This window comes from Sturnira hondurensis, unplaced genomic scaffold (genome assembly GCF_014824575.4).
Source record: "Sturnira hondurensis isolate 20B ecotype Veracruz unplaced genomic scaffold, ASM1482457v3 Scaffold0021143, whole genome shotgun sequence".
In the NCBI taxonomy this organism is placed as follows: domain Eukaryota; kingdom Metazoa; phylum Chordata; class Mammalia; order Chiroptera; family Phyllostomidae; genus Sturnira; species Sturnira hondurensis.
The window spans coordinates 8041353-8053699 of NW_028093774.1; the positions used below are offsets into that span (position 1 = coordinate 8041353).

At 37.5% G+C, this 12347-nt stretch overlaps 1 protein-coding gene across 3 annotated transcripts in view; it reads left to right on the plus strand.

The window, feature by feature from the left end:
- The window catches only part of PPP4R3A (protein phosphatase 4 regulatory subunit 3A), a 38953-nt gene that overhangs the window by 4530 nt on the left and 22076 nt on the right, over positions 1-12347 (plus strand). For all 3 annotated transcript variants that reach the window (XM_037031728.1, XM_037031731.1, XM_037031730.1), the window contains exons 2-3: positions 7345-7400; positions 10937-11035. In XM_037031728.1, coding sequence (XP_036887623.1) covers positions 7345-7400; positions 10937-11035 — 155 coding nt within the window. The remainder of the gene's footprint in view (positions 1-7344; positions 7401-10936; positions 11036-12347) is intronic.

Genomic DNA, 12347 nt, shown 5'->3' on the forward strand with positions numbered 1-12347 from the left:
TATTTGTCATCTGTTCCCGTGTGATAATGAGAGCAGTGAAGACTTGACACACGTGTGGAACCTTTTAATGTAATTGTTTTTTCCCCTAAACCTTCATGACAGTTTTTAAATGCCATGTGCGTCCCATTATTAACGGGACCACAAAAATCAGGAGAGGAGGACTTGGAACACAGACCTGCTCTATGTATAAAGCATGCACTAGTCTTTTATCCAGATGAGATTTTTGGAGTTAACTCATTTTTGATGCCATTTTCTTCCTGGTACTTAAGCCCCTGCCTTTAGCTTTGAGCAGTGGTAAGAACAGTCTACTGGAGAAACCTAGAGGTCAAACTGCTTCCTTGGGAGTAGCTGGAGCTCTTCCTTCTGAAATCCTTAAGTGTATATGCAGATCTAAACTGAGGCCGGACCTAAGTGTCTTTACCCCACACCAGATACTCCATACTACTTGACTGATGGGTTGGTTGTTGGTCAATATTGAAAGTAGAACCACAGAAGTTACAGAAACCCAGGTCATTTCTTCAGTGAAAGGAAATGATATCTTCCAAATAAGTGAATTTTCTAGCTAAATAAGACTGTATACCAGAGATTAAAGCTCTCAGCAGTTTTTATATAATGTCTCCTAAATGTATGCTAGAAAATTTTTCTTAAGCAATGTAATGATCGTGTGTTGGTTGGATAGATAACCTTTCGTTTGTAATGTGCTCTGGATCATCTTTATCAGCATTTATTTTTCTGTTAACCAGATTTTAAAATAGTTACATGAGTGTGTAAATATGTTTTACACACTAAAATATGTTTATTAGAGGAGGAATCAAACAAGCTGTTTGCTAGCTGCATCCAGGCTGATTTAAACTCTTTTGGAATGGTAGTTTAGTCTGCACCACAAACTACGTTCACCCCCTTCTTGGGAGGTGTTTGTTTTGAAGGGTGTGTTGGGGTTGGCAACAGGATAAAAAAATAAGAAAAGAAACGCTCTCACATTTCATTTTACAGGAGGAACCAAAATGTCATGAAGCAGAGAGGGAATGTTTTTAATGACCTAATTATTTACACTCGTAATTGTACTATTTGTCTTATTGTCACTTTTTCTTGCTGTTAGTGTGTGACTGCTTTTGCCTGCAGTTGTCTTGGTGATGTTCTGAGGGGCATTTCCCTTCCTCTGCTGTGGTGTCGGGGTGCACAGGTCTGTCTCCTCCCAATGTGGAGGAGTATTCCATGGCGTATTTAGTTCGCACAGTGCACTGTTCAGTGGCATTGCTCAGACTTTTTTTCCAGGATACCTTTATACTCTTAAAATTGAGGATCCCCAAAAGCTTTGGTTTATGTGAGTTGTATCTATTAATATTTACCATATTAGAAATTAAAAGTAAGACTTTAAAAAGCTTTCTTCAAACAAGAAATTTAGTGAGAAGAGCATCTTTATTTCACATTTTTACAAATCTCTTTAATGCTTGGCCTAATGTTTTTTAAAGGTTTCTCATCTTCATTCAGCCTGTTACAGTACCACAGTATGGACACTGAGAAAAACAAGAGTGAAAAATGCAAATCACCTTTTAGTAATATGAATATGGTTTTGATTCGCCAGACCCCTTAAGGCCCCCACACTTTGAGAACAGCTGGCATGGAGGTTGTTTCTAGTTTTTTACCGTTATAAACACTGCCAGTGACATATTTATTCATATACTTGGCATCTATATGAGGATGTAAGATAATTTCCTAGAAGAATTTTTGAACTCTAAGGAGTAGTATGTTTTGAAAAGCTTGATAAAGACAAATGACCCTCCAAAAAAGATTGTTGATTTTGAGGCTTGGGAATAGTTGATGAGAATTACGGACCCTCTTTTTATTTTATTTTTTTTGAAGAAGTATATGTGCAAATAGTGGCTTGGAGGCATATCAGAACTCCTTGGGGACGGACTTCACAAGCACTTGCTGTACAGGTGTGCTCTTTAGTTCACCTGAGCACAGTTGGTTTGCTCGTGGTCTGAATGACAGATTCCGCAGTGACAGGTTTAATTACATGTGTTGGTGCATTCTGCTTAACTTGATCACTCTTGGTTTTTCTTTGTGTCTCCATATTTCTTTCCCAAACGTTCAGGTTGGAAGTGGGGAGTCCTTTTTCGGGTCTTAATATTGGAGTTTGCTGTGTAGGCTTGTCTCTCTTGGCTGTGTGAGAGTGTCTTTCTCAGATGGTGTGAGGAGGAGGAGTCACTGGGAGGGTGAGAGTGAATTTCTCTAGGGGGGATAAGGACATCGGCTTCTTTCCAGAGAATGAATGTGTTTCTCAAATAAGTTGTAGTGGTGGGCTGCCTTATCTGTGTGCTTTGGTTATTATTAAGATGATACACTGGACCTTCTCATTATCAAAAGCATGTGTACCCCCTTGATGAGAACCTTTTCTACCTCCCTTAATGTTGCTTAAGGTCTGCTAAGGATCATCTTCCTCAGTTCTCCCTTTGTCTCTGCTACTATGAGAAACACCTCTCACCTACAGCTGAACTGTACATCTGCATCCATACTCATATTACTAGGATGGGAACATTGTTCTCAGTACTGTAGCTATAGCAACTGATACAGGTAAACTTGTTGGGGGAAGTGTTGGGTTGATGCATATTAACACTCAGCTGGATCTTTTCAGTTGATCGGGGAAGTGCTCATAACTTGACCCAGTAGAAACTAGAAGGTGGAGTTGAGGAACCTAATAGATGGGCTAGAAATGGGTCTTTTCATTATTACCTTACTTAATCCCCAAACTAAAAATCTATTTGCCCTCTACAAGCTCTACTGATCACTGAGGGAAGATGGTACTGGGGACCAGAGCTGGACTTCTAGAGGTCATATCTTAGACCGAAGCCTGGGACATGGCTGAAGTGGGTTTCAGGAAAGCTACTTTCTCCTAACGTCTTGAATGGCACCCCCAAAAAGAATAAACTTGCCAATGCCAGACGCTTCTAGTGTATTTTAGCCAGAGCTTTGGGAGGGGACACTTTAGATGTTCAGCTTGTGATTTTTACTTTGTAATTTCCCTGACCCTGTAACCCTATTGAGAGAGTTTTCAAGCAAATAGAAAAGGGACTGGTACTTAAAAATAGGTATACCACTGCCAGTTTTTTTGTTTTGTTTTAGCTGCTCTGAAGTTAGGTGTATATGTTTCTTGAAAACACAACTTGAAGTGCTAATTTCCACCTTTCTGTGCCATGTATTGTTTATCCTCTTAAAAAAAAACAACAACAAACTTTTGAAGTACAGTGTATGGGTATCAAAAAGGTACACAAATTATTGGGCTGGTTAAAAAGTCTGTTGCTTTTTTTCTATAAAATAAAAGACACTTTTTTCATTTTCACCAATAACTTTACTGATTTGGATGTTTTGAGTATGTTGGCTCTCTCCTGCTGTTGGCTTCTAATGGGTAGAGGTCAGGGGTGCTGCTACAGATATTCCAATGCATAAAGACAGCCCACAGCAAAGAGTTATTTGGCCAAAATGTCAGTAGAGTAGTACTAAGAAGTGTCAGAAACCGCTTTTGACTTGTTTGATCAGTCATGGCATTTTTTCCATACACTGCACAAATCATCTCTTTTTCGTTTCAGTTGTGTTTTTACCTTTCTTGAAATAATAAAGTGTAATACACCAAAAATGTTGCATATTTTCTTCCATCTTCAATATTAAAATGGCTGCACAAAAATTTACCAATTTTGATGTTTTTTAAAAATGCATGCCGATGTGACAGCTGTCAATACAGTTTAACAAAACTGTTTCTAATCAAGTTCAAGACAACTAAGTACTACTAGAGACATCATACAGAAAAAACTAAAGGAAGTTTTTGGCCAACCCAATAGAAGTATTCAGCTTGATGAATTCTCGCAGAATAACCTGCACTCTGGAAGCCTGTTCCTGTTCCTTCCTTCCCAGTCACTATCTTTTCTTCTCCTCCCTGGAACCCTACTTGCTGATACCTAAAACCACAGCCTAACTTCTAATGCCATAGGTTCATTTTTGCCTTTTTTGAACTTTATATAAATGGGGTTATATGGTATACACTTTTGTCTGAGGCTTCTTTTCACTCATGTTTGTAAGATTCATGTATGTTGTTTTCACATATGTTTAGTTCATTAACACTGCTATGGGATGATACTCCATTTGAGTATTTACACTTTTTAAGTTGTTTTTTTTAGAGAAGGAGAAGAAGAGAGGGAGATAGACATTGAGAGAAAGAGACAGACATCGATTAGTTGTTCTACTTACTTATGCATTCATTGGTTGATTCTTGTGCGTGCCCTGACCAGCAATTGAACCCGCAACCTTAGTGTATTGGGACATTGCTCTAACCAACTGAGCTACCTGGCCAGGGCCCACACTTTAACTTTTTTAAAGCAGCGTTCACATGCTATATAATTTCAGCCATTCAAAGAGTGTAATTCAGTGTTATAGTGTTATAGTATATTCTCAGGGTTATGCAGCCATCACCACAGTCTAATTTTAGAACATTTTGTTTTCTCTAAAAGAAATCACATGCCCATCAGCAGTTTAACTACTCATTCACTCCCTGTTCCTTCCAGCCCTAAACAACACCTGATGTACAGCTCTTTATGTTTGTATTTTATTCTGAACATTTTATTAAAATACAGTCATATGGTGCCCTGGCTGGTGTAGCTCAGTGGATTGAGCATGGGCCTGCGAACCACACGATCACGGTTTGATTCCCAGTCAGGGCACATGCCTGGGTTGCAGGCCAGTTCCCAGCAGGGAGCTCAGGAGAGGCAACCATACATTGATGTTTCTCTCCTTCCCTCCTTCTCTCCTTCCCTTCCCCTCTAAAGATAAATAAATAAAATGTATTAAAAAATACAGTCATATAGTATGTGGTCTTTTGTGACTGGCTTCTTTCATGTATAACGTTTTCAAGGTTCATTCATGTTCTATAGCATGTATCACAACTTCATTTCTTTGTATATTTGAATAGTATTTCATTTTATTCATTCATCAGTCTTTAGACATTTGGATTGTATCCACTTCCGTGCTATTATGAATAATGCTACCATGGACATGTGGACACATACAAGGTTGAGTAGAAGTAGGTTTACAGTTGTTCATATGGAAAATACAATAATTAGTAATAGTAGAAGAAGAAACTTTTTCACATTACAACTGTGAGCCTACTTTTGCCCATCCCTGTATTTGTGTGGACATAATATTTTCATTTCTCTTGAGTGTATACCTCAAGAGAAATTAGGAGTGGACTTGTTGGTAACTGATTTTTTTTTTAAGATTTTATTGTTTTTAGAAAGAGGGGAAGGGAGGGAGAAAGACGGGGGAGAGAAACAGATCTCGGTTGCCTCTCATACACCCACCCCTGGCTGGGGAGGGAGGGGACGTGGCGTGGCCTACAACCAGGCATGTGCTCTGACTAGGAGTGGAACCAGTGACCTTTCAGATTGCAGGGTGCATCCAACCCACTGAGCCACACCAGTCGGGGCAGTAACTAACTTTTCAAAGAACTGCCAAAGTTTTCCAAAGTGGATGCCTTTTTGTACCTATAAGCAAAATATATGAGGGTTCTCATTTCTCCACGTGGCTGTCAGCACTTCTTGTCGTCTGTCTCAGATTATAGGCATCCTACCTTGTGTGAAATGTTATCTTATTTGTGTTTTTAATTTGTATTTCCTTAATGACTAATGATATTAAATGTCTTTTCATTTTATTTTGCATTTGTGCGTGTTCTTGGAGAGAGATCTGTTCAGATCCATTGCCTATTTTTAAATTAGATCTTCTTCTTATTACTGAGTTCTTAGAGTTCTGGATACTACTAGTCCCTTAGGAGATAAGTGACTTCCGAGAGATTTCTCCCATTCTGTGGTTTGTCTTTTCACACTCTTGGTGGTATTATCTGCAGCACAGGAGTTTTTAATTTTGATCATTTTTTTTTTCTTTTGGGTAGGTTGTACGTTTGTGCAGTTGAACTTTTAAAGAGGCATTACTCAGTTTGGTTCTATGACACTGCACTTCTTGCAGCTTCTGAAATTTTTTTAAGTAATCCAGTTGTTCACTCGATTATCTTACAGTTTTTGAGGACATGATATTTCAAAGCAGGTTTTTTGTAATGTATTTTTTCATAGAAACCAGAGTGTAATTATATGCCATGACCCATCTTTAAAAAGTAAGTTTGATGCGTCGTGTACCTGCCATACTGTGATTTCATTGGGAAATAGTCTAATACAATTTTTGTTCTAGTAGTTAAAATAATGAAAGAATAGATAGTTGGAGACTTTTAATACTTTTAAGGAACTCTAAACATTGAGTTCATTTACTTGCTACTTTTTCGTATGAGTGTAGAATGGTGACACTGCTTAAAAATTACCAAAATAAAAATCCAATAATTGTGCATAAAGGAAATAGAAGGGATGCTGGAAAATTTATTTTGATTATTCTGGCAAAAGTTAGAACAAGAGGAAGAAAATCAAACAATTCCCTTTGGAATGTGAGAATATTTATCTGAACTGCAGCTAAAATTTGTAAAAAGGAAAGAGCCTTAAGAAATGAGGCATTGGGGCTACAAGATGAGAAAAATATGGAGACTGTTTAGTTACCTGAAGTACAGAAAGGAAAAGAGACAGATTTTGGGTTAAGCAGTTCACCCCTATAGACACTGGGAGTGGGGGAGGTGTTTAGAGTGAAAGGGGAAGCTGTTTATATGCATAGGATATTTGCAGATTAAGTCATCACAACGTAGTCAATGCTGGTATTTTACTATGTAACACTTAGTGCTGTTATGAGCACATAGAAGTACAATAAATGGTCGGTGAATCACTAGCATGGGATAGTATCATAAATTAGTAAACATTTTAACATAAAAGCAAGCTAGTTAAATCTGGACATGTTAAGAGCACCCTTTTGGAATGGGTAAAGCAGCTGTTAAGTGTTATATGAGAAGAAATGAACGCTTTGGGTGAGAGACAGGTGCAGAGAAATCTGCTGCTTCTCAAGCATTTTGGGCCCTAACCTGTCCTGAGATTAATGCATTGGGATAAACTAGGAACTGGTTGATGAGGGGAGAGGTGTAAATTTAATCTTAAAATTTGCTCTTTGTAACAAAGTGATAATTGTTTTCCACATACCATGAGTCTTAATATACTACCAAGGGGAATGCAAATTAGCTTACAATGAGAAATAAACTGCCTATTTGAAGATGGAGAGGTGCGTGAATCCTGTATTGTAAGAAATTTTCTTAACTGAAGTTGTAAATGCACCACGTGTTCAGAAAAGGAAATATGTGTGTGTGGAAGTAATGCATAGTTTTGCTGGTTTGCAATTACATAATGGAATGTCTTTCTTTTTGTTTCCTAGGCTCTCTACTTTTAGAATCCAAAATAAATCCTAACACTGCATACCAGAAACAACAGGTAAAAAAATTTAAAGATGTGTTTTATTTTGCCTATTATCTCTGTTTAGTGATTAAATGAAAGTTTACTCTGATTACTTACAGTGAAAAATTCAAAAACAGATTACAACATATTTTGCCAGCCTAATTTTTAAAAACTTGATTTCTGCCAATTTCTCTAGTATAAACAGCAATCATTTTAAATTAAAAAAACTTGATTTCAGTTAAGCTAATTTTATGTCCCAGGTAGTTGAGCAGCTGAACCTTCATAATTGAAAATTAAAAGTAGAAGTTTTGTTGTTTCTGTCCAAAGATTTTTTTAAGTGACCACTGATGTAATTGTCAGCCAGTAAACACAACTAAATAGTAGAAACGTAGAAAGGCCTTCCTTTGCTGTCGTACGTGCCGGTGCAGAGGGTTACTCATGTCCCTCTACAGCAGCTCCGTGTAGGTAAGAATCTGATTTCTTACATGGCCTGGGAGGGTCTTACAATGAAGTTACAGGTTTTAAGGCAAGTTCCGATTTGAGTACATTCTTTCTAGTACCTTTCTGATGTACAAGAGATATTTGAAAGTAAATCTTTCCCTCATTTAATACCTACCAGCACTGTCATTGAATGCTATCTGTTTGGAACTCACATGCACACTGTTCTACAAATCCATTGAAATCAGTATCAGTTTCCCATTGTCCTGAAGGTGCAGAGATAAAATAATTCGCAATAAAGAATTATTTAGTCTTTTAGTATTTGTTACTTATTACTACCGCATTCATATATATTACTTTATAAATACATGCATGTATCATTTTATAAATTGTAAAGTGCTTTGCTTCATCATCAGCGCTAAAATACTACTAGGAGGAACTTAGTATTGGCTTTATTTTGCACATTAGGTGATGCAAAGATTGTGAGTTGCTTGAAGTAACACGCAATACAGAGGAAGGCTGATTTAAACTCCTAAATTTATTTAACGGTGATTTATTTTGGACGTACTTGTCCAAAAACATTGGTACAATGTGAAATATTTTCCTGATAGTTAAATGATCTACTTCATGCTTTGTTGCATCATTCAGTGTTAAGAAAATTTTTAGGTTTGATTGGAATGGTTGGAGACTGGAGTATTTGGCTTTGGTGTTTTATACTTGAATACATAAATTCATGTTCTGAGGTTTCAGTCAGCTGAAGTATAAAAGCATATCCTAAGAAAAAGGTGGGGTATATTTTAAGAATGAATGAGTTAATCCATGTCTTAACCTTTAGGCTGTTAAATCACAAATAGGCAAGGTAATGTGTGAAAAATTAGGCTCTTCAAGGAAAACTGAAGATCAAGATGTATTCTCTAACTTCCAAATTTCCCAAATGGATAATTAAGAGCAGATGTCTAGCTGTGCCCTAAAGTAAGCCTTTATGCCATTTCTGAATATACGTTGTAGCAGAGCACTTGCTTACAGTTACATTAAATTTATCTTATTACTAATGTGATAGTGATTTTAGGCTTTTTCCTATGGGTCTTATATTATCACCATGTTTCATAATAGTTGTATTATACTCATTTTAAAGATGAAGAAACTGAGGCTCAGGGAGATTACCCACCTGACAGATTTACAGTGTTCATGTAAGTAATTCTGAGCCTGAACAGCTGTTCATCACTGTGGAACAGATAGCCTACCTGGGATCTGTGATCTCGAGAAGTTCTTGAATATAATAAAAAAGGGGTCTTTGAGCTCTTTTTAAAAATTCTGAGTAAGATTATGGATTTTCACTAATAGTAATGCTGCACACCCTTATCAAATGATCATTTATACACCTCTGTCTGGCATTACTCACCTCCTTCACTCCCTCTCCCCCTTCCTTTTGTGATTTCATTACTTCAGTGAGAGACTATATTGGTCTTGTGATGGACAGTTATATACTTGACTAAACAGAGTTAATACACAAGTTCAGCAGACAAATTTTTTAACATGAGATCCATTTGTGTCCAGTAAGAGGTATCTTGGGTAATGAAAAGTATTCAAAACTGCCACAGTAGAAATCTAGGTCCTTTAAGTTACCTTAAAGACAGTCTGACCAGTGCACGTTCAGCTCCCTGCTAGATGCTCAGTCAGCCTATACTTGGCTCCTTTCAGTTGCTTATTGGTTGGATTGAGTTATTTTTTTCTTTATATTGTACTCAAGTCCATTGAACTATAACTTCTTTTACTCTTCTTTTTCGACTAGCTTGAAAAAATGCTACGTGATCACTGTTATATTAGGCTTTTTAAAAATGTAGATGTAGAATGGCACTCTAGGGAGTGGCATTCAACAGTTCATAGACCTCTCTCAATAAGAGGGCCCCTTTTCATTTTTTAAAAGATTTTATTTGCTCTAGCTAGTGTAGCTCAGTGGATTGAGCATGGCCCTGCAAAACAAAGGGTTGTAGGTTCGATTCCCAGTCTCAGGGCACATGCCTGGGTTGCAGGCCAGGTCCCCAGTAGGGGCTTGCAAGAGGCAACCACACATTGATGTTTCTCTTCTCTCTTCCTCCCTCCCTTCCCATCTCTCTAAAAATAAATAACATTTTTTTAAAAGATGTTATTTATTAAGAGAGGCGAGGGAGAAGAGAGGAAGAGAAACATCAATGTGTGAGAGATACATTGACCAGTTGCCTCTCACACACCCCCAACCATGGACCTGACCACAACCCAGGCATGTGCCCTGACCAGGAATTGAACCAGCACCTCTTCAGTTCAGAGGCAGGCACTCAATCCACTGAGCTACATCAGCCAGGGCAAGGGCCCTTTTTTAAAAATGGTTGATTGCTGTGAAAGAGGGTATATGTTTATTTACTGTCAGTAAGTTTGAAAATGTACCCAGACCCTGTAAGTATTGTAGGACACATTATTTTGTACTATGAGGAATGTAAGATGGTCTCAGTGTTGTAAGCATAGTGTTCTGCCTATTTTCATCTTAATAAAAACTGTTGAACTGTTTATTAAACTTACTATCATTAAAAAGTAAAAGTGAAGAGGAGTAGAGAGAAGGGGTGGTGGGAGCTTGCTTCTTGAAGCACAGCACTGGTGAAAGTTAAAAACAATCCATCTAGATAAATGTTCACATATGACAGATTTAGCCAGTAATTTCAAGGGCTTCATGGGCCCACGTACCCGAGGTAAAGAACACTTGATATTGACAGCAGAGGAAGAGCTAGGTTTATGAATCCTGTCCTCTCCTAACATGCTCTAGTTACTATGGAATGCTCAGACTTTCTCTTTGGGCATAAAACGTAACACAATGTGCAAGCATAGGATTGATGAAATGTTCACTTTGTTTTAGTACAGTTAGACTGTGTGTTCATTTTGCTATGCTTGTCATATATTGGTTAAATTACTCCTTAAGGAAAATAGTTTTCATGGATAGAGTGAAATGTAAAGGGGCATGGGTAATTACCAATATCAATGTCTCAAAAAGTGAAATGAATACCGTTCTCAGTTCCTTGTTCCTTTATTCATTTGCCTTATACTTTGAAGTAGTTTGTGATAATGTATGATAATCATTCAGACTTCTTTTTTTCTCTCTCAAGGATACTTTGATTGTGTGGTCTGAAGCTGAAAATTATGATTTGGCCCTTAGCTTTCAAGAAAAAGCTGGATGTGATGAAATTTGGGAGAAAATATGTCAGGTAATTTTAAAAATTAGCAAACCAACACATTCTCTTTTAATATTTTGATTTTTTGCTATGCTTCCAGCTAATATCCAAAATTTTCATAAATCCAGGGATTAATGGCAAAAGCACATTTGCAGTTGTGCAGATACAAAACACAGTTTTTAGTCTTTTAATATTTGTTACTTATTGCATTTGTTTGTATTATAGCTGTAAACCTGCTTTCGCCTACCCCTGTACACAAGCATTTCATGTAGATCTCTCAGATTCACTGCTTTCTGTGAAAAGCCTGATTTATAGAAAAGTTCAGTTTCTTAACATCAAACTATCCAGCCCAGACCTTTGCTGTAGCCAGAGTTTTCTTTCCAGTTGCCTTTGAAAGCTCCTCTGTTAGTGCCCACTTGTATTGCATATTTAATAGTCCAGAACCAAACATAATCTCACTGAGATCTCTTCATGCTTCTTTCTTTTTTATTTCAGTAAATGCCATCCAGTTGCTGAAATCAGAAACTTGAGGGTTGTGTTTATCCTTCCTTCACTCCTTATATTCATTCAGTCTCTCAATCATAAATTTTAAATCTGTTCACTTGGCTTCATTTTCACTATCATAGTTTAGTAAGTCACCATCATTCTGTGCCTGGTTTATTGCTGTCATCTTGACTGGTCTTTTCATTCAAGTCGATACCATAGCTAGAGTGATCTTTTTAAAAATGCACGTCTGACCATATCACTTTGTTAAGTAACTTCTGTGGCTCTTGACTACTTCTTCAACCTCATCTTGCATGTTCTAGTTGATTCTGGAATTTCCTGTGCAGTTAATAAATTTCCATAATCTTTTGTGAATGCATTTTACTTGCTCTAGTGGCTTAAGGCATTGGCTCTTGTTATGGAATCATTTAGACCATTGCATTCTAAGGACAGCTTCTTTACCTTCACATTTATTTTAGCTGGAGAATAATCTTCAGATTTCCTTAATTCAGTGGTTGTCAAGGTTTAGTAGGTTGCTGGTTCAGACCAGCAGCAAGTGTGGCTCTCACAAAGCCTTTGGTCAGATTTTTCTGTAAAGGCAGGAACTAAACATTTTGGGCTTTGTGGGCCACACAGTTGAACAGCTACTAAACTCTGCTATTTTAGTGCAGAAATAGCCATAGAAATCACATCAGTAAATGGGAGTGGTTTTCTTCATGTGAAATTTCATTGACAAAAACAGGTGGTAGGCCAAGTTTGGCTGTAGTCTGTCAACCCTTGCTTTGGGTGATTCGGGTGCACCCTGAAGATTGAGAGCCACTGCCTTAATAGAAGCTGCAGTGTCCTTGAGACACAGTTTTTC